Here is a 19,797-nt window from a genome sequence, read left to right on the forward strand (position 1 = left end):
GGGCCCGGCCTTACCCAGCCGCTCCGCCGCCTGCAGCCCCGGCCGCGGTCCCCGACCGCCGCGCCCCGCCCCGTGGCCGCCACGGCTGCTGCTATTGCTCCTCCGGCTGCGGCCGCTGCCGTCGCTCCAGCACCCGCCGCCCTCACCGCCCTCACCCCTCCCGGTGCCGCCGCAAAACCAATCCCGCGGCCGCCAAGCGAGCCCGGCTCCGCACGACACTACGTGCGCGCGCACGCGAGCGGGCGGCGGCGCTCTTTACGGCGGTAGCGTCAGTGCGTGTCGCTGGAGCTCGGCCGCAATTTACACGTGGCTGTGTCGGAGACACGTTGTTGCTGCTGTTACTACAGTCACTGCCAGCGCTGCCCTTGCCACTACCAGTATGAAGCGACCGAGTGAGTGGGGTCGGGAAGCGGGTGTGGAGGGGCCTTTGTCTCTGATGGTCGACGAACCGCAGGGGCGCTCTTCTGTGGGAATGAGGGACCCTGCGGGTAGGCCGTCGCGCTGGTCCCCAGTAGAAGCGAGGGTTGGAAGGCCCCACGCTGACCGCCGGCCTGTTTCACTAAACGAAGACAAAGTGAAGATCACTGGAGCGCCTGGGTGGCTCAGTTGGTTAAGCGTCTGCCTTTCGCTCAGGTCATGATCCCGGGGTCCTGGAATCGAGCCCCGCGGACTCTCTGCTTTGCGGAAGTCTGCTTCCGCCTCTCCCCCTGCTCTTGTTCTCTGTCAAATAAATAAAATCTTTTTTACAAGAGAGGGAGTCTTTGACAGAGACAGCCTACAAGCAGGGAGAGAGGGACAGGAAGAAGCAGGTTCCCCCCTGAGCAAGGAGCCCCATGCGGGACTCGGTCCCAGCATCCTGGGATCGTGACCTGAGCCGAAGGCAGACGCTTAACCGGCTGAGTCACCCAGGCACCCAAAAAGATAAATAAAATCTTTAAAGAAAAAAAAAGTGAAGATGAGGCCTGGGTCTCTGTGTAAACAGTGTCTCAGCCAGGTTTTGGGCCCAGCATTTTACCCCCCTTGAGCCACGTTCAGTCTGGCCCTGGTGAGGTTTGGGAGCCGCCTCTGAAATCCACTGTTCTGTCCTGACTTGTGATTCATGGTGTGTGACAAGAAGTACCTGCCGTTTGGGGTCTCAACCTGCTGTGTGCGATTTCAGTTCACTACAGGAAGAGTGGGAGTAAGGAAGCTGGGCTCTGCTTGGGATATACGGAGTCAAACTGAGATTTTAGAATCGTCTATATTTATTATCTACCACATAGGTTTCTTAAATTAGGTTTGAGAATTAATTAATTGCTAAATAGGAAAAGGTATATGACCCCCAAGCACAGTCAGTAAAAACTAAACAAATGGATCACTTGTGTCTTATCGTTTTATTATGGGTTTCTTTGTAGAGTTAAAGAAAGCAAGTAAACGCATGACCTGCCATAAGCGGTATAAAATCCAAAAAAAGGTAAGTGCTGTACTTGGAAGAGCTATATTAAATATAATGCTAAACTGATTTCTGCTCTACCTCTCCTCCACTAGGAGGTTTGGATTAAAGTTGAAGTTAAGTAGACTGTCCGTGGGCACAAGTTCTTAGACATCAGGGGTATAGCTGTGGGAAAGTGCAGTAATTTGGTGATAAGTCTGTAAACTGATCAGCATGTTAATGTCTGCAGAGTCTCCTGAAGACATTTTTTTGCTGTTTTATACATAAATATGTATGTTCTCTATATGGTTAGTTTAATTTTTCTGGGTTATCTTACAGGTATAACCGATTTTAGCCAGATACTGATAAGAATTTTTATTATAATAGGTTCGAGAGCACCATCGAAAATTGAGGAAGGAGGCTAAAAAACGGGGTTGCAAAAAGCCTAGAAAAGACCCAGGAGTTCCAAACAGTGCTCCCTTTAAAGAGGCTCTTCTTCGGGAAGCTGAGCTCAGGAAACAGCGAGTAAGATATGTTAATTCAGACTTTGAACAAATAATGTGTGGGTATGTGTAGCTTTTCAAAGTAAAGTAACACCAGGTTGCTTTGACTTACCCATTTCTCTTATGGCTTGGACACAGCTTGAAGAACTAAAACAGCAGCAGAAGCTTGACAGGCAGAAGGAGCAGGAAAAGAAAAGAAAACTTGAAACTAACTCTGGCGTTAAGCCATCTAACTTGGAGCCTGTGAAAGAGGTATGACTAAGTATCTTTGTGAATGAGAGTTCTGATGTAGAAGTAAAAACACATACCCAGGGCAGCGGCTGCTGTGCCTCTTAGACAGACAGTTCCAACTCTCTTACTAATAGAAATATCACCTGCAGTGCCCCTAATTAGCCATGGAAAATGGAGAAACGGTGCACCTGAAGTGCTAATTTTGTGTCCCTTACCCATTGTCTTTATCTTGCAGGAATTTGGGCAGGGCAAAGCTAAGGACAAACCCAAGTCGGGCAAACAGAATCCGAAGAAGTTGTATTGTCAGGAACTTAAAAAGGTATTTTAGTCTAGGTCAGTGTCTAAAAATGGTAATGAGGTTGAAAAGACTAGAGTCGTTCTTTTTTTTTTTTCTGACACCAACCCTGTAAATGTGGAAGTGGCATTTACTTGAGCTAGATGAATCCTTCAGCAAGTTGACTTATCCTGTTTTTTAGTTCTTATTTTTATTTATTTATTGTGGTTTATCCTATTTAAAGGTCTTTTCTGTTTAGCTGAAGGAAATATTCTTAAGGTTTAAAATTTTTGTACAGAACAGTGCATGATTTCCCTATAAGCATGATTTCCCAAAACGGTACACATGTTGATAGTGGTTTTAAAACAAGGGAAAATACTTCAGAACAAGCAGTGTGAGAAAAAATACTCTGTTGAAACCTAAGTGAAGGAAGTCAAGGGAGTGTCTTGGCATAGTTGCTCCCCAGAACTCCCATCCCCGATACCCATTTTTCCACACTCACTCCCCTCTGTGAATAGAACATGATTGCTGCTCAACAGCTCTTGGCAGGGCCAGTGGGGCCTATCAAACCACATAATACACTATTGAAGGATTATAGATTCAGACGGTGGCGGTATTTCCACTTTTGAAATCCATTTTGATGGGAGACCAGAGGCTGCCTTGCAAACCTGTATTTTACTTTCCTGGAGAAATGACCCTGTGAACATTCTTCATGCCAAAGTGAAGATGTGATAAGATCCAGCTCTGAGCTCACCCTGTTGCAAAGTGGAAAATGCCAGTATACTTGAATGGAGGGTGTTGCCAGAGCAAGGGATGCTCCTCATAGTTTCTGCTCTGACAGGTGATTGAAGCTGCAGATGTTGTGCTGGAGGTGCTGGATGCCAGAGATCCTCTTGGTTGCAGGTGTCCCCAGGTAGAAGAGGCCATTATCCAGAGTGGACAGAAGAAGCTGGTACTTGTATTAAATAAATCAGGTGAGCAAGAGGGATGCCTTTTATGTTCCATATGCACTAGCGAGGTATGAGGAAAACACGTGAGCAGTCTGATGTTTACTGAAGACTGATAAGATCCAACTCTGACCTCAGTAAAGCCAGTGCATATGGTCTTGTTGCCACAGACAGTGCTGGGCAATGGGATGGAGGTATTTTCTATAAGTGATTAATGGGTTTCTATTGTTCTTTTGCCATTCAGTACTTACCATCTTATTTAAGAGTATAAGCTGCTCTATTTAGTTTACGGTGCAATATATTGTACATAGGAAGTGATGGTAGTTTGGACTGCCATATTCCCCACATCTGCATAATGTCCATATATGACAGTGTTTATATGAAGTGCATTTAGGAAGTATTGGTTTGAGCATCAGGGTCAGGAAAACCCAGAAGAGAGACGTGTGAAGCAGAAAGAACGGCATCCACAGTTACTGTTGCTGACTGTCAGGTAACATGGCTGTTACCTGAGAGTAAATTCTGGAAACACAGCTCTAGAGTTAAGTTAGTAGGGTCATAATCTACAGGTTGACTTAATTCTGAAAGGGTGAGTGGTGCAGAAGGGAATTGAAGAAATACAGTGGTGTAGATAGTGAACTCTGTTAAGATAAGGGCAGCATGGTGGGGAGCTTACCCTCTTCCCATCTTCCACTTAAATCCTTTTGGAAAAATTGTGAAGAGACAAACCAGAGTAAAATCTGAAGTTTATCAGATAGTGCATATTCATGTCAACAAAATGACCAAATTAGAGCATGTGTCTTATTTCTAATCCCTATTAGATTTGGTACCAAAGGAGAATTTGGAGAACTGGCTGAATTATTTGAAGAAGGAATTACCAACGGTGGTGTTCAGAGCCTCAACAAATCTGAAGGACAAAGGCAAGATAATCAAGGTACTCTCTTTGGTCAGTGGTGGGAAGTATGGTTCTTTCAGATTTTGGATGGCTGAAATATGATGAGTATACAAAATCTTGATTAAAAAATGAGAACTCATAAGATCCAACTCTGATTTCATCCAGAGATAATCTGAAAGATAATAGTGTGGTGTTTTTAATAGCTGGGCTCTGGAGCCAGATTGCCTGGGTTTTATCCGGAGGGTTATCAGAAGTAGCTAAACTAATTCTATGGAATTTTAGCATTTGAAGGTAAGGAAGAGAGCTCCATTCAAAAGTGAAGTCTGTGTTGGGAAAGATGGCCTTTGGAAGCTTCTGAGAGGTTTTCAGGAGGCTTATGGCAAAGCCATTCAGGTTGGAGTAATTGGTGAGTTTCAGTTCAACACACTTTATGTCTTACCTCTTAGTGCCAAGGTTTTATTCATGTTAACTGTATTGGGTTGGTGCTTAGTAAAGGGCTTGTTCAGACATTAGTTTCTTGCCCACTTCACCAAACACAAAAATGTTAAATGCTGCCTATTTCAGTGCTGTGCACTATAGGAAGTTGGCTTCTGAAAGCTCCTGGTTTATTTGAAATAATATTTTCCTGCTCTTTGATTACTTGTGCAAGAAATGAAGATGCTAAGATTGGTCTTAGTGTTGAAATGAAGACACTCAGATCCAACTCTGATCTTGCTCCAAACATCAGGCAAACGTAAAATAACGCAGTGGAAATTTTATAATTACCAATACATAATGCCTTTGTTCTGTGGATTTCCCATTTGTAGGTTTCCCAAATGTGGGGAAAAGCAGCATCATCAACAGCTTAAAACAAGAACGGATATGTAATGTCAGTGTATCCATGGGGCTTACAAGGTAAAGTGAGTTCTTCCATAATTGTGATATTTCATTACAGATGAGTAAATATTATTTTGTTTTGGATAACTCAAGGAAGACCATTTTCTATTTTTTCTTTAGGGGTGTCAGTGAAAGGAACAGGGTTAAGTCAGTGCTCGACTTAGGGAAGAATTGATTAGAGTGGAATAGCTCACACCTAGTTTGGAAGACAAGCAAATAGGTTGAGAGAAGGGGAAGCTGCCTCAGAAGGGATAGTTGAGCCCAACTCTGAACTGAAGTCAGCCAGGTGGAGGGGAAATTTTCATGGCAGAGGAAACAGCACGTGTTTAGGTCAACACATAAGCTATAACATGCAGTGTTTCTCTTTAACAGAGGAGGAGCACTGTTAAGAGTTTCAGAAACATGAAGCAAGTGATGATAAACTGGATCTGACAGACTGTGCTGAGTTTGTTCAATCCAACCCTGAGCTTCGTGTTGTCTCTCATCCTTCACGGAAACCAGTGCTCCAATCAGTTACCATCCCTCTTGTTGCAGGTGCATGCAGGTTGTCCCCCTGGACAAACAAATCACAGTCCTGGACAGTCCAAGTTTCATTGTGTCTCCACTTAACTCTGCCAGCGCACTTGCCCTGAGAAGTCCAGCAAGTATTGAAGTGTTGAAACCAGTGGAGGCTGCTAGTGCCATCTTGTCCCAGGCCGATGCTCGACAGGTAGAGGAACCCCCTTCCCTTCAGCTCTGTCTTCTCTTTCATCATAAGCATTTTAAGTAGAAGATTTTCAAGGTTTTTTTACACTGTATCAGATGAATGACATTTTCAGGTTTTGTTGGTTTTTTTTCCAGGTAGTATTGAAATTTACTATTCCAGACTTTAAGAGTCCTCTGGAATTTTTTACATCGCTTGCTCAGAGAAGAGGACTGCACCGAAAAGGTGGAAGCCCAAATTTAGAAGGTGCTGCCAAACTGATGTGGTCGGAGTGGACAGGGTAAGACTAATTTCCGTTGACATTTTGAGGATCACGTGGAATGAAGGAACTGATTTCTGACAAATCTTGTTTTTAATACCAGTGCCTCCTTAGGTTACTATTGCCATCCCCCTACATCCTGGACTCCCTCTCCACATTTTAATGAGGGCATCGTGACAGACATGAAAAGGGGCCTTAATCTGGAAGAACTGGAAAAGAACAATGCACACAGCATACAGAGTAAGCAAGTCTTGTGTTTGCTGTCTTCATTGGCTGACAGACCAATAAAGATCTCCTGTTTACTTGAGCTGTGTTCCTTCCCTAGCTGTCAGGGGCCCTCGTTTAGCCAGTAGCATCCTTTTCCAGTCTTCGGGTCTGACAAATGGAATAATAGAGGAAAAGGACATACCTGAAGAACCACCAAAACAGAAAGAGAAGAAGCAGGAGGAGGGGGAGGACTACAATGAACTTGACAGTGACCAGGAAATTGTTGACGAAGAAGCTGGTGTAAGTATGCTGTATAAGTTGCTTAAGCTGAAGTTTAAGTTTTTTAGTGTTATGATGTCTAACAAATGGGAAAGAGGCTGAAGGGAGAAATTAAACAGTTCGTAAAAGATTACCAAAAAAAACCCCTTAAGATTTAGGTATTTAAGGCTTGCAATCATTAGTCTTAATTTTGTATGTCCCGTTATGTGTACTTTCAGAGTCTTTTTCCAGATATGCAGTTCCTTGGATTAATGAGCAGACAGGGGCTACTAATCTTGTACTATTTCTCTGTGTCCCACAGGAAAAGAGCTCCGACGTGTCTGGGGCAGGAGAGGCCTGGGAGGCACTGCCTGAGGAGTCTCAAGCAGGTGGGGCAGCTTGCGGGGAGGGGTTTGCTAACAAAGTAGCATGGTATGGAATTGCCTTTTTTCTTTAAACCTCTTTTTTTTCCTCCAATATAGATGAGTCAGCACCATCTTACATCTCAGATAAAATGACGGAAGAGGAAGATGATGCTTATGACTTCAGTATAGACTATGTGTAACAGAACTGTGTCCTTTTAGTAGGTGGTTTCCTAACATTTTGAACAGACTGCTAAGCTGTTATATTGTGTGTGATCTACCAGTTTGTTACAGTATGATACAAACTGTAAATTTTGTAAATATGTATTATACATTCATCTTTAAAAATAATGCGATTTTGAAAGTGTCTAAGTTCTGTAAGAAAACTCCTCTTACACAATGAGTGAATAGAAGCATAGTTAATTACCTGGAAGCAAAAAATCAGATACCTATTGAAAAATGTAGGTTTCACTTTATTAACAGATCAGACCACAGGTTAAGGTTACAAAATTAAAACCAAGCAGCAGTGTTGAACTAGCTGTACCATCCCTGTCAGTCCATTCACCTCTGGTCATTCAGCACGGTAGTAAGCAAACACTTGGTAAGGCAGATGGAGACATTTATAGTCTATCTGGGAAGCTGAGTGCTAGCCGGGGTAGTTTGTCCTCTTTACCCAGCTGAAATGTCCCTTTTTCCACAGGTTGCCACAGATAGGCTTTGAAGCCTTGCAACTGTTACTTCCCACACATACTGTCTTCCAGGATTTCCTGAGAAATGCTTACAGCATAAACTATGTTTTATTTTACATTTGAGATCTCCATATGTCTTCGGATCAGGCTGAATTTGCCTGTAGGGTCTGGAATATACCATTTTTCCCAGACATCAGAATAGGAAGCAGTTCTTCCCCATGGCTTAAAGTGACCATTCCAATGGAGTAACTTGGCGGCCTTTACAAACTGGGGTGAATATCGTTTTCCAGCACTGGAACCTTACATTGAGAGAAAAAGAGCCAAATGATTGTACTAGTACTAGTCAGAAATAAGAATGCTACATCAAACTGCAGAAAACTGAAAGGAAACGATATATTCCATCCCTGAGGATAGTCCTTCAATTAATTCCTTATTAACCAGTTAATTCCTTATTCGCTTAGGCCTTTTGGTGAATTTTTTTGACTTACCAAGGTGGCGGACGTTCCACATGGGGTCGATGGTAGAGTGCTGTTGGTAAAACACGATCAGGAGAGGAGGCGTGGTGGTGCTGCCAGCCAGTGTTCTGCTGTACAGCCCCTCTCTTGGGAGAGATGACACATGTAAGGTTTAGTGGAGAATCCTAACAAATTAGTCTTAGATAAGAAGACCCCCAAGGTTGAAATAAGGGTCTTCACAGTGTGGTCAGCTGTATACTTACTCTACATTGAGTTTCATCCATTTTTCCAGCTGGTTAGTTATATTCTGTTTTTTCCATTCTGTCAAGTTTGCAACAAAAACTCCAGGATTAAATGAGCAGGTGCTGGCTTTCATGGAAAGTTTACGAATTCTTTCCTTTTTATAGTCAAGATAGCCAATGTAATTGTACTAGAAGACAAATGAGATATATAGTATGCTGCTTCAAACAGAATAGATACATAACTAATAGTAAAGAAAAAACCTGTCAAACTCTTGGATTATCAGCAGAGGGCTCCATGTAAAGCAAATAAAAGTGACATCTCAGATTCCAAGTTAGAGTAGGAACCTTGAATAAACTTTGTAAGCCAGATGTTCAAGGAGAATTATAGGTTGTCAAGTTCATGGACCAGTCCATAGGAAAGCAACCTTGAATTCTGGGATGAACTAACTGAGGAATGTAAAATGCAGCAAAAAAGAAAAGAGCTCCCTGGTTTTGCTGCCTTCCTCCCTTACCCTGCAGTATAGTGCGTGGAGTGTTTGTACAAGATATCAAATAAGTAACTCACTTGGTTCCCTGCTCCACGGATGACAGCTTTGGTAGAGGCTGAGTCACAATCTTCTGAAAATGCAGCTGCGTGTCCTGGCTTCAATGGTGTATTATAAAGGGCAAGAATATCCCCTGAAATAGACAAAGTGTAAGATTTACATTTCTTTGTTGTTGTTAAGATGGACACTTTGAGTTGCCTTAGAGATGGCCAATCCTCCCAATAGGATATTTTATAGGATACAATAAAACAGCCACAACCGCCCACACCATGGACAGAGAACAGCACCGATGGTGACAATCTTTGGTACCTTGCACAATTACATCATCGTCCACATATATGGCCTTCTTTGCACTGGGAACCAGAACTGGCAAGTAGAACCTTGCAAAGGTTAACTGGGAAAGGAAAACAAAAGAGGCAGTGGCATAGGGATTCGTTAGTGGCTATGCCTTTTTTAGAAACTCCCAGAATGCTTCTGTACCCATGCAGAAGACAGCTGAAGGTCTCTAAGAAATGCCCCACCTTGGTTGCCAGGGAGCTACTTGCAGTGCACCCAGTACCCAGGTATTCCAGTCATTTCTTAATACAGTTGACCCTTGAACAATGCAGGGTTTAGGATAACGAATGGCCCCCTGGACAGTCAAAAATCCACAAACAACTTTAGACTCCCCCAAAACAATAACCTACTGTGGACCAGAAGCCTTACCTAGAATATAAACAGTCAACATATTTTGTGCTACATGAATTATATACTGTATTATAATAACATAAACTAGAGAAAATGTTAAGAAAATCAAGGCGAGAACATTTACAGTTCTGTATTGAAAAAAATCTGCATATACATGGACCCTTGCAGTTCAAGCCTGTGGTGGTCTAGAGTAAACTACACTCCCAAGTACAAACGGGGATGCACAGAACTCACTGGTTTTATGGATTCCCCCTGGTCAGGATCTTCCTTTACTTTCCCTTCCAAACGTTTAGTGTCAAAATTCACAATTTTGTACCTGATGGTTTTCAAGGTACTGCTGCTGAGCCAGGACCTGATGAAAATAAAAGCACCAAGTTACAGTTTTATATAACCATGTCCTCAAGACTATAGCCTTCTCTTTGTGCCTTCCAAGGGCATAATGTAAACAAAACCCTGGCGACCAGATAGGTGTCTTAAAGCCCCTTCACCTCTGCAAACCTTTGTTTCCTCATCTGCAGTGAGGGTATGCCCATCCAGGTCCCTGCCTGAACCACCAGGCTCACACCTGGGATCACTGCTGTAGAAAAACTCCCTATGGAGTTGAGAACATCCCATCACCACATGTGGTCCAACCCTCCAAATATATGGTGAAGAAAAGTCAGAATATGATGGTAGTGAAAGGTAATTATTGAGAAAGTGGGAATCACCCCATTGTTAAGACTCATTAATTCACTGTAATGACTAAGTCGTCCACCTGAGTCTAAGGTATTGTCTCTTAGATAAAGTCCACGTTCTCTAAAGTACTGCATATTTTTTCTGTAGCTATTCTAAGGCAGGATTTGTTTTTACATTATTTTAGATGGTTTTGGAGTTTTTAAAATATGGGAAAAATAAGTCATCACAATTTTCACAAACTAAACGTGAACCATGTAGAAAACCACAAGGACAGGAAGGTTTTAGAGTTTAGAAAACTGTTACCCTGTTAAACAAGATGCTTGACTAAATCTCATAAATCTTAATTCAGAGCATTTTTAAGACCTGGGTGAGCTCTTGTTCGTCAGCTTAGGATTCTATGATCAGTTACAATAACTAGTAAGGAACGTTTACTGAATGATTGTGTTCTTAGTGTTTTTTATATATTTTCTCATTTGCAACACGATAATCGTCTAAGTTGGGTATTTTCACCCCATACTTAGAGATGTGGAAATGGGCTTCAAGGGGTTAAGTAATGTTCTCCAATCACTCTGGGCCAGGATCTGGATTCAGTGTCTGCTCACTTCACCACACCATCTTGCCGTTGCTCCCCTGTCCCATCCCACACTGGACCTACTTGGTATGTCCATGAGATAAGGAACTTGTAACAGGATGTAAATCAACATATTGCTTCTTTCGCCAAGAAACTCATTACCTAAATAATGTCAGCTTGAGTTAATTAACAATGTGTATATGGCACAGTTGATTTACATCTTGGCACAGATTCCTTGTATTGTTTCCCCTACAGCGGGGACATGTTTATGATAGAATCACATGGAAAAACATGTCGTATGTGCTGCTATGTAGTATAATCCCAACTATAGAAAAAGTGTACACATGTAGAAGAAAAACCATTTCCTGGATTGGCAGCTGGCCTGTTCTAGAGTATCCTCTAGAAGCAGCAGCATCAGGCAGGCAGAGCTCACCGGAGATGGTCTGCTGTGCCATTGAGTGTAACGATGTAGAACATCACACTGGAGCGAGTGTTGTGTTGAATGCTGTTTATAGCTGCAATGGCCCCCCCGAGCCTATCTTCAGATGCTGCAATGACCACAGGAATCTCCTCTCGTCTCCCATCTACAGCTTGTCGGGGAACATTTGGGACAAAGTCTATGGGCTGAAACCCCACAATTCCTGATTCTGCAAAGAACACACACAAGGAAGGTATTGTGATAAAATCTCATGAGCTTTTGATAGCCCAAGACATGAAAAGAGGTAAGGTGGGGTTTATACTTACCTCATTCTCCCCTCATTACAATGTGAGGTATATAGCCCAGAAACTGTTTTCCTCTGTGTAACAAGGCTTTTGGAAAAGCAGAAGCATTAAAAAAAAAATTGGTGGACTGAATTCTGATACACTACTGGTGAGAATACAACAGAATCTTTCTAGAACGTATTTTAGCAATTTGCATCAAGAACCTTAATGGGGGGGTGGCTGGCTCAGTCAGGGGAACTGTGGTCTCAGGGTTGTGAGTTCAAGCTCCACATCTGGGGTTGAGATTACTTAAATAAACGAGCAGGTACATGGCCTCTGAGCCAGTAATTCCCCTTGTCCTCTCTTACGGAAAATATCTGAGAAGTTAACCAGAAGTCACAAGTTTGTTTATAATTGTGAAAACCTAGAAACAGACTAAACAGTTGTTTTTCAAACTGAATTACGTCCCATAAGTAGGCATGAAATCAACTGAGTGGGTCACAATCGGAATTTGAGTAGGAAAACAGTTCCTGAGTTGGAATAGAATTAGGAAAGTATCAGACCGCATCACACACAGCAACTCTAAGTACTGTTTCATAAAAGTTCCTCTTTACCTTTTATAATATATATACATTCATTTACATTCATTGAACACTGAGCACCTAATACATGGAAGGCAGTGTCTAGGCACTGGGGTTGTAGCCATGACTAAAACAGACAAAGCTCTGCCATCATGAGGGGCAGACAATAAGCAAATGAGCGAGTACACATGTATACTTGGGTGCTGTATGTAACATGCTTCTTGTGGGGGTGCCATCAAAAAAAGTCTAGATCATTGTACCAAGACTTTTTCCTGTGGAAACAAACTGTGGCATTAAAATTCTATATGAGGAGTATCTACCATCATGGTGACTTGCTTCAGATACAATCACATGGAAAACCTGTCATGTGCGGCTTACAGAGTGCACAATCTCGTAACAGAAAAATACATACACAGGAAGAAAAACCCAGGAAGGTACTATGCCAAAATTGTAATGATAGTTATCTCTAGGTAATGAAATCTTATATTCAATGAAAATTACAGAGCACTTCCTGTGTACCGGCCATCATCCATATGCATGGGAGATAAAGGAGTGAACAAATTACTCTCGTGAGGCCTGAATGCTCTTTTCATTTTTATAAATGTTCCCACCAGAACACACATTCCTTTATGTACATATAATATGTATATACGTAAATACACACTGTTACAAAACATGCTATCAGAGCACTCAGTGAAGGTCAGGGGAAAGCTACTGGTCTTTTCTTGCTGCGGTCAACTATGGTGGGTGGTGACCCCGAAATGATTTCTGACAAACATCCTGAAGCCTCAAACACCCCTCAATACCAAAGCAGGAGCAGTAGGAACAACTAATTTAAAAGAACTGACAATGGAATTATGCAATAAAGTGATTTTTTTAATCAGTTGCTAGGCTTGATGGTTTTGTGTTTCTACTAGTCTCGGTGATACTCTTCCACAGGTTAAAAGAAAGGAACAGATGAAAGAAAGTGACCCCACTGACACTAGAAAACAGGGCGGGCATCAAATAGAATAATGTCACTCACCTGCCCCCATCTTCTGGAGTCCTGCCCTGCTGCAGTGTGAGCAGAGAGCAGCCCACAGAGGCTCCCCTAAGGCCTCTGATGTGGTGAAAAGAGATCTGCTGTCAGATCAAACCTTTAACAAATCACACAACAGGGAGAAGGGCTGGGGGTGGGGCCACAAGAGCACAATGAGTACCACCACTCCCCGTGCCAGAGTCTAGCAGCTTTTGTAAGGATAAGAAAACTTTCTTTCCCTTTAGCCTAGTGATGTAACTTAGGATGTTGGGATACAGGGAACTCCAGGTCCTCAACAGATGCCAAGGCATTCGTAAGGGCTCCCATACCTGAAACCTCGTTCCTTAGCAAACTGCTCAGGCCAAGGAAGTTATGGTGCAAAACCAGTAAGAAGAGAGCAACAGCCAGGACCAGGATGATGATGTTTACTGAAACACAGGAAAAGCCTGCATTACATTTCTTTACCTTTTGAGCAGCTATAAAAACAACGTCATCTGTAGAAAGAGCATACCTTTACGGAATGACATCTTTCTCTTCTGTCTTATATAAATATTAGTTTTTAACCCTACAAGACAAAAACAAGCCCCCAAAGTCAGTAGGTACATGAGAATGAACATCAAAATGCCTCAACACTTTTATTCAGGTAAAAACACACACTATTTTCTGCCAGAAACTCATTTGGAATTAACTTTCCAAGAACCCAAACTGATATTTGAATTTTATATAGTAGTCGGGATAATAAAATACTTGCAAATAACTTGGGAGAAACAGATAGCCTTGTACATTAAATGTCACCAGAGGAAAAGCAAAATAAATTCTACCAAGAGGAATATTCGGTGACTAACCATTCTATAAATGTTTTCCAAAGAATTTCTACTTAAAATTCCTAGTTAAATTAGACATGGACTCAGTTATCTATGATCAAATAACCTGAAGTCAGTCTCATTGGTACAAAACGTCTCTGTTCTGAGTTGTATCCCATTCAGCTTTAATTGGAATTAAAGAGAAAAACATTTTCTAAATTCACTTAAGACTATAGCAGAGAGGGCTGCCTGGGTGGCTCAGTCTGTTAAAGAGTCTGCCTTCGGCTCAGGTCATGATCCCAGGGTCCTGGGATGGAGCCCCACATTGGGCACCCTAGTTGGCAGAGAGCCAGCCGCTCTCCCTGCTTGTGCTCACTCTCTGTCAAATAAATAAATAAGATCTTCAAAAAATAGTAGTAATAGGGGCACCTGCTGTCTCAGTCAGTACAGCTTGCGACTCTTGAACTAGGAGTTGTGAGTTTGAGACCCAAAGTGGGTATAGAGATTACTTAAAAAAGAAAAAAGAAAAATCTAAAATAATCACAATCATAATTCAGTGGAAATGAGAATGTGTAGGTAACTAAATTAAATGATCAGATTTCTACAATATCTATGGATAATGTTTCTTTAAAAGATTTTATGCATCCAGGATATTATGATCTTACCTCTGAGACCTTTACCCTTTTCTACTTCATCCTCCCCCATGGGAGTACCTAACATTTACATAAGGCTATTAACTTCACAGAGCACTGTGAATTATAGCATATTTCTAAAATCAGAGTCTGAATTAATTTCATCGTAAAAGCGTGTGCCTGTCAGACACTTGATTTCTCAAGGCCTTTGGAAAAAAGAGAAATATATTGAAGGATTGCTTTAAAAACGGGGGATTATCAGTCACACTACAAATTTGGGAGAAAATAATCCAGACTCCCAAAGAACAATCTAAACTACACACACTCTCTCCCTCTCTCATGTCTTTCTACAGCAGTACATATAAAGTACATTATACCAATGACCTTCTTCTCTAGAGAACGCGCATCATCATATACCCTGAGCAGTGTGTCTCTAGCACATGGTGAGCTGAGCCAGGAGCTGCTCACACAAAACTGCAGCATCTGCTGCTTGGAGCCAATTTCCACCAAGACTGGAAAAAATGATCTCACTCGTTTTAAAAAATAAATCTCATTTACTTAATGGTACAAGGGACAGTGTTTTAGCTCAACAATGTCCACTAACAGTTACGTACAGATAGTATGTGGATTGAGAAGTACAAGTATTTTGCTATTCCAGTTAGCGAGACTCAAAAACCCCACAAGCCTAGCAGGTACCTGATGTACTTAAGTAGATCAGCAGGGCAGAAACCACTTGCCTCTGAAACTCTTCCACAGTTTTATCCATATGCAAAATGCCAATTATTATGAGTATGTCTGAGGCACATTTCCTTGCCTGGTGCTATTCCTTGATGCCGTTAGAAAGATTTCTCAAAACTTCACATACACCCTGGGATGTGTAATAGTGGCGGTATATTTCTAAGAGTACACAGCTGTGAACAATGTGATCTGCCATATTCAATTTTTCACCACGGAAATTCATATTTTTTGCTTAGAAATTATAAATAAAACCTTCACATTCCCAAATCACTCACAAAACATGCACACACGCATACAACCAGGGCAGGCATATCCAGAAATATGGGGGAAGAAACCTTAGGGAGAAAGAACACCATTTTCTTTAACTTCTAGCTACCTGCATTAGTCCCCACATTCTTGGCAGCCGTGCCTACCTTTCCACTTTCCTTCTTGCTAATATGTAGTCCCATGAAAGGTCATTCCACTGATGCTCTGTAACCTAACCTCTAATTGTTTCCTTGGTCCAGCTTCAGCACTTTCCCTCTCTGCTGGATCACACCCATCAGCATATTATCATGCTCTTCTATCTTCCAGTTAATTAAAAAAAAAAAAAAAAGACACCATTCCCCACATGCCAGTTGATCCACAGACCCATTTCTCTGCTCCCCTCACTCTAAAAGCTTGAAAAAATTCTCATCTCTAGCTCCACTCCTTCTTCTCCTCTCCAACCAGATTTCTGTCCCTACTGTTGCATTCAAACTAATCTTGTTGAGGTCACCAAAGACCAAGGTCATTTTTCTGTCCCCTTATCCATCCCCTCAGAGGCCATCAGGAAAGTTTACCACCACACCCCCTCCTCAATTATGAAATTATCTCATTTGTTTTTTTATTTCTGTGTTCCCAGACTAGAATGTAAGCTCTATGAGAACAGAGACCCCACTCAATGTGTTTACTGATGTATCCTCACCACCAAAAACCACGACTGGTATCAGGCATGTGATATTTGTTGAATGGTCTTGTAAATACGGGCAATGGTGGTTCTCAGCTCAGGAAGGGAACACCATCTTTAATGGTCATGAAGATACATTGCAGCATAAGGACCAACACGGATTCCAACAAAGAGCTCTCAAATGCAACCTGACCGGCAATTTCCTTTTCTCATCCTATCTTATAGCTCAAATACCATAAAGCCTCTACAGCAACTGCCACACTGAAGTGCATTTTTAAAAGGAATAACACAGAGGTGCCTGGCTGGCTAGGTTTCAGAAGCCAGCGACTCTTGAACTTGGGGTTGTGAGTTCAAGGCCCATGTTGGGTGTAGACATTGCTCGAATAAATAAAACTTAAAAAGGTCGGGGGGGGGTGGTTAGTAACAAAGAGGCATAGGTCTATTTCCGCATACAGAAGAAAGTCTATTAAGTCTCTGCCAGGCTGAAAGGTGGAAAAGCACTAAGCATATACATCCACTTTCTCCTACCTCTGCATCTGGCTAGCTCCTACTTGGCTTTCAGGACTCATGGGAGATTCTCCCAAACCCCACATTCAGCTGCACCTGCCCTGAGCTCTGACATCTCCCAGGCCTCCCTATCCCAGAATAAATCTGGCTGTCATTTATTTCTGGGATTATGCCATTGTCTCCCTTGAGACGCTCTGGGCTCTAGGAAGGCAAGGGCCTGGTGTTGGTCACAGCTGTATCCTAGGCCCACCGCGTAGCATAGAAAAAGGTACCGTGAATGTGCTGAATGCGTGAATGAGGGCGGCAGCCCGTCCCGGGAGTGCGGAGAATCCCACCGTCTGTGACCCTGACACGCAACACAGCATAGAGGCCAGAAGTCCGGGTTCCCCGGAACGGTTTCTCTCCGAAACGTGGGCACCCACCTCGCTCACAGTAACAAAGGAGGGCCTAAGTTTCTGAGGTAGACACCACCCTTAAAAGAGAGGCAGAGCGATCCCTTGGTGGGTCTCTATTGGGAGGGCCCGGTGCAGCCAGCGAGCATGCTGCACGCCAACCTAGAGACTCTCCGGTGGGAATATCTCTCCATACCGGTGCAGGGGCGACCGAGGGCGGGTCCCCTTTTCCAGGGGATGCCCTTTCTCTCGAGGATGTCCTGGGGTAGTCCCCTCTAAATTCTAGGAGTCAATAGGGCCCTCCTACGCTCAGGGGCGACGGGGTCGGTGGGTCGCTCCGGAAACTCCCCCCAGGCCCAGAGCCCCCTCCACCCCCTGGCCCGTTAGGGTCCAGCCGAGCCGCTCCACTCGGACGCTCCCCGCGGCCGCCCTTACCTGCAGCCGGAGGAGGAGGAGCCACCGCCCGCGCCCCGCCCCGCCCCGCCAGCTCAGCGCCCGAGCCGCAGGCCCGGGGGCCCAATTCGCCGCCAGGCCGCCCGCCTCTCCGCACTCGGAACCGAGCCCACCCGCCCGCTAGCTCCGCGGCCGCCGCGCACGCCAGCAACCCGAAGCCGGCCAGCCGCTCGGACCGCGAGAGCGTGGCGCCGAACAGGCGCCGCCGGGCAACCCCGCCGCTGGGGTCCTCGCCGAGAAAAGCCGGTCGCCATGGAGACGGGGAGCGCGCCGGCAGTTAGGCCGCGGTGGTGCGGTGGAGGGCAGTTTGTTGGGCCGGGGCCGCGGCTCCGGGCACCCGACAGCACTGACGGCGAACCCTTTACGGGCGCGCGATGCCTCCGCTCGCCCGTCACCACCTCAGCGCTCGCAGGTGGTGCGCCAGGCTACAGCAGGCTCCAAAAGCGCAGGTCGCCTAGTGATGGCGCGGGGCGGGGCTTCGGGCCGTTGGGGTCTGTGGGAAACATCCGCTTCCGGGGCCACGGCCATCGCATTCCCCGGCACAGCTGGCCCGTCGAGCTGCCCGTGGTACCAGACGCCGGCTCCTAGGGTCCCTAAATCGCGGCTGCCCTCGGCCGGCTGCCAGCCTTCTCAGCCAGTCATGTTGCAGCATCTGAGCTCGCTGCCAACGCAAATGGTGAGGGCTCGGCCCCAAGATCCCCCGCACGCAGCTCCGCCGCCCTTGTCGGAGCACCGACCCTGTGCTGCGCGGTTCCTGGCCTGGATGGCTGCCTTGCAGTCTCTTTCCTGAACTGTGCTTCCCGGGTCCCCATCTTTCTTCCTCCGGGAGGAACCCCCTGCCCGTGCTCTGTTAGGACGCTTCAGTTCCATTCCTTGCCCAGCTTTTGGGGAGGCCCCTGACGTTGGGGTTGCCCGGTGCCAAAGCTGTGAGGCCAGGGCAGAAACTGTGCTGCTTCCGTGGTGGAACCAATTCCTGCTTTGCTCTTCTTCACCTCTAGGATTACAAGGGCCAGAAGCTAGCTGAACAGATGTTTCAGGGAATTATTCTTTTTTCTGCGGTAAGTATTGGTTTTGCATCGTATCCTCTTTTTTCCCCCCCTCTGCCAACCAGCTTGACTGTATTTAATACACTTCGTTTGTTTCCAGATAGTTGGATTTATCTACGGTTACGTGGCTGAACAGTTCGGGTGGACTGTCTATATAGTTATGGCCGGATTTGCTTTTTCGTGTTTGGTAAGAAGTTTGTGGGTGTTTGGATGTCAGTGGCAAGTTAAGTTTTCTGAATTGGGTTGGTTTGGTTGGACATAGCAGTGAGAACGAGCACCAACTTTTCGAAACCTCTTTTTGCCCTTAGTGTTTCACCTTGCTATCATTGGAAAAGTAGAATGCCAATAAGTGTCAGAGAAAGTAAGCTGCATAAAAGGACACAGCTCATTTCTTTTGGCAGCAGCCCCAAGCAGTAATCTTAAAGTCGAAGCTGGCAGGAACTTCCTATGGTCTTCACACAATGCTCCCTCCTCACCTTTTAGCTCTTAAAGCCTTATGTATAAATGGTGAGGCTTGTTCCCAATTCTTAAAATTACGTTGTCTGCGCAGAGGTACATAATTTTCATTGGAATGTCCTTTTTGCTGCCGCTTGCTGTTTTTACTGTTAGCATAGGAGGTGTTTGGGTACATAATCCTCATATACATAATGCTTTCAAACTTTTAATGTTTAATATTGATGGATTTTCTCTGTTCTGGCTCAGTTGACACTTCCTCCATGGCCCATTTATCGCCGGCACCCCCTCAAGTGGTTACCTGTTCAAGACTCAGGCTCAGAAGACAAGAAACCAGGGGAAAGAAAAATTAAGAGGCATGCTAAAAATAACTAATTAGGGTTTTCATGATTTAGCTTTACTATTGCACCTGCTTTCGTTTTGTGTGAGAGGAGCTCAATTGTTTTCATACCCAAAACATGAGCTAAAAGCCACCGCTGCTCTTTCAGCACAGCTGCGTGTAGCTTTTGTTCTCTTTATATTTCACTTCTAACTCAGCTGGCTTTTGATTTATAAATATTTTAGACCTTATCTTCATAATCTTCCTCTGAAATGAGAACAGAAAAACAAGTATGCAAACTTTCTTTCAGGTCTACCAAAATAATGATGAATAAATGCCTCATAAATGAAAGTACAAATTTAACTGTCAAAGTTTTATAATTCATTATGAGTGGTTAAATTGTTTTAATGTTTTCAATTAAAACTCAGTGCAAGTCTA

The 19,797-nt window shown here is 44.1% G+C and overlaps 4 protein-coding genes and 3 non-coding genes across 28 annotated transcripts in view; 5 read left to right on the forward strand and 2 right to left on the reverse strand.

Annotated features, from left to right (window-relative positions):
* The window catches only part of PBRM1 (polybromo 1), a 115,371-nt gene extending 115,204 nt beyond the window's left edge, over positions 1 to 167 (reverse strand). For 17 of the 19 annotated variants that reach the window (XM_034658451.1, XM_034658437.1, XM_034658450.1 and 14 more), the window contains exon 1: positions 15 to 156. The gene's annotated coding sequence lies outside the window, so the exon portion shown is untranslated. Of the gene's footprint in view, positions 1 to 14 lie in introns of all 19 variants that reach the window. The other 2 variants (XM_034658439.1, XM_034658441.1) reach the window with 2 other exon arrangements.
* A 38-nt stretch (positions 168 to 205) lies between these two features.
* On the forward strand, positions 206 to 7,274 carry GNL3 (G protein nucleolar 3). Of its 2 annotated transcripts, XM_011224626.3 has the most exons (15): positions 206 to 392; positions 1,395 to 1,453; positions 1,799 to 1,936; positions 2,053 to 2,166; positions 2,381 to 2,464; positions 3,261 to 3,393; positions 4,185 to 4,297; positions 4,541 to 4,664; positions 5,065 to 5,152; positions 5,669 to 5,843; positions 5,975 to 6,117; positions 6,200 to 6,336; positions 6,422 to 6,603; positions 6,884 to 6,950; positions 7,044 to 7,274. In XM_011224626.3, exons 1-15 carry the CDS (start codon positions 380 to 382, stop codon positions 7,124 to 7,126), a joined length of 1,653 nt encoding a protein of 550 aa, XP_011222928.1. In that variant the 5' UTR covers positions 206 to 379; the 3' UTR covers positions 7,127 to 7,274. The 2 variants fall into 2 exon arrangements, with proteins under 2 accessions (XP_011222928.1, XP_034514344.1); XM_034658453.1 differs by lacking the exon at positions 2,381 to 2,464.
* On the forward strand, positions 3,435 to 3,511 carry LOC117802132. Its single transcript, XR_004625182.1, has one exon. It is a non-coding gene; the product is annotated as a small nucleolar RNA SNORD19 (small nucleolar RNA).
* On the forward strand, positions 4,344 to 4,425 carry LOC117802140. The gene has a single exon (XR_004625190.1). It is a non-coding gene; the product is annotated as a small nucleolar RNA SNORD19B (small nucleolar RNA).
* LOC117802133 lies at positions 5,534 to 5,610 on the forward strand. Its single transcript, XR_004625183.1, has one exon. It is a non-coding gene; the product is annotated as a small nucleolar RNA SNORD69 (small nucleolar RNA).
* A 101-nt stretch (positions 7,275 to 7,375) lies between the features above and the next one.
* GLT8D1 (glycosyltransferase 8 domain containing 1) lies at positions 7,376 to 17,711 on the reverse strand. Of its 3 annotated transcripts, none has more exons than XM_034658454.1 (10): positions 17,524 to 17,711; positions 13,600 to 13,653; positions 13,418 to 13,516; positions 11,221 to 11,434; positions 9,776 to 9,893; positions 9,164 to 9,248; positions 8,875 to 8,987; positions 8,331 to 8,497; positions 8,101 to 8,213; positions 7,376 to 7,911 (listed from the first exon to the last, which is right to left on the reverse strand). In XM_034658454.1, exons 2-10 carry the CDS (start codon positions 13,613 to 13,615, stop codon positions 7,721 to 7,723), a joined length of 1,116 nt encoding a protein of 371 aa, XP_034514345.1. In that variant the 5' UTR covers positions 13,616 to 13,653; positions 17,524 to 17,711; the 3' UTR covers positions 7,376 to 7,720. The 3 variants fall into 3 exon arrangements, with proteins under 3 accessions (XP_034514345.1, XP_034514346.1, XP_019654953.1); XM_034658455.1 differs by lacking the exon at positions 17,524 to 17,711 and adding an exon at positions 16,969 to 17,475; XM_019799394.2 differs by lacking the exon at positions 17,524 to 17,711 and adding an exon at positions 13,095 to 13,206 and having other exon boundaries at positions 13,600 to 13,640.
* Positions 17,712 to 17,964: 253 nt separating this feature from the next.
* SPCS1 (signal peptidase complex subunit 1) lies at positions 17,965 to 19,797 on the forward strand. Its single transcript, XM_002918993.4, has 4 exons — positions 17,965 to 18,217; positions 18,540 to 18,599; positions 18,688 to 18,774; positions 19,290 to 19,797. Exons 1-4 carry the CDS (start codon positions 18,002 to 18,004, stop codon positions 19,413 to 19,415), a joined length of 489 nt encoding a protein of 162 aa, XP_002919039.1. The 5' UTR covers positions 17,965 to 18,001; the 3' UTR covers positions 19,416 to 19,797.

Source organism: Ailuropoda melanoleuca, chromosome 4 (genome assembly GCF_002007445.2).
Source record: "Ailuropoda melanoleuca isolate Jingjing chromosome 4, ASM200744v2, whole genome shotgun sequence".
In the NCBI taxonomy this organism is placed as follows: domain Eukaryota; kingdom Metazoa; phylum Chordata; class Mammalia; order Carnivora; family Ursidae; genus Ailuropoda; species Ailuropoda melanoleuca.

Excerpts from the sequence above, each read along its gene's own strand:
- GNL3 (XM_011224626.3), top strand. Across the intron at positions 1,937-2,052 it reads CTGAGCTCAGGAAACAGCGA|CTTGAAGAACTAAAACAGCA; the intron begins GTAAGATATGTT and ends GCTTGGACACAG. Across the intron at positions 2,465-3,260 it reads ATTGTCAGGAACTTAAAAAG|GTGATTGAAGCTGCAGATGT; the intron begins GTATTTTAGTCT and ends CTGCTCTGACAG.
- GLT8D1 (XM_034658454.1), bottom strand. Across the intron at positions 11,435-13,417 it reads GCTAAGGAACGAGGTTTCAG|AATCAGGAATTGTGGGGTTT; the intron begins GTATGGGAGCCC and ends TGTTCTTTGCAG. Across the intron at positions 9,894-11,220 it reads GGCACAGCAGACCATCTCCG|GTCCTGGCTCAGCAGCAGTA; the intron begins GTGAGCTCTGCC and ends TATTTTCATCAG.
- SPCS1 (XM_002918993.4), top strand. The coding sequence starts at position 18,002 with ATGGCGCGGGGCGGGGCTTCGGGCCGTTGGGGTCTGTGGGAAACATCC. Across the intron at positions 18,218-18,539 it reads GCTCGCTGCCAACGCAAATG|GATTACAAGGGCCAGAAGCT; the intron begins GTGAGGGCTCGG and ends CTTCACCTCTAG. Across the intron at positions 18,775-19,289 it reads GATTTGCTTTTTCGTGTTTG|TTGACACTTCCTCCATGGCC; the intron begins GTAAGAAGTTTG and ends GTTCTGGCTCAG.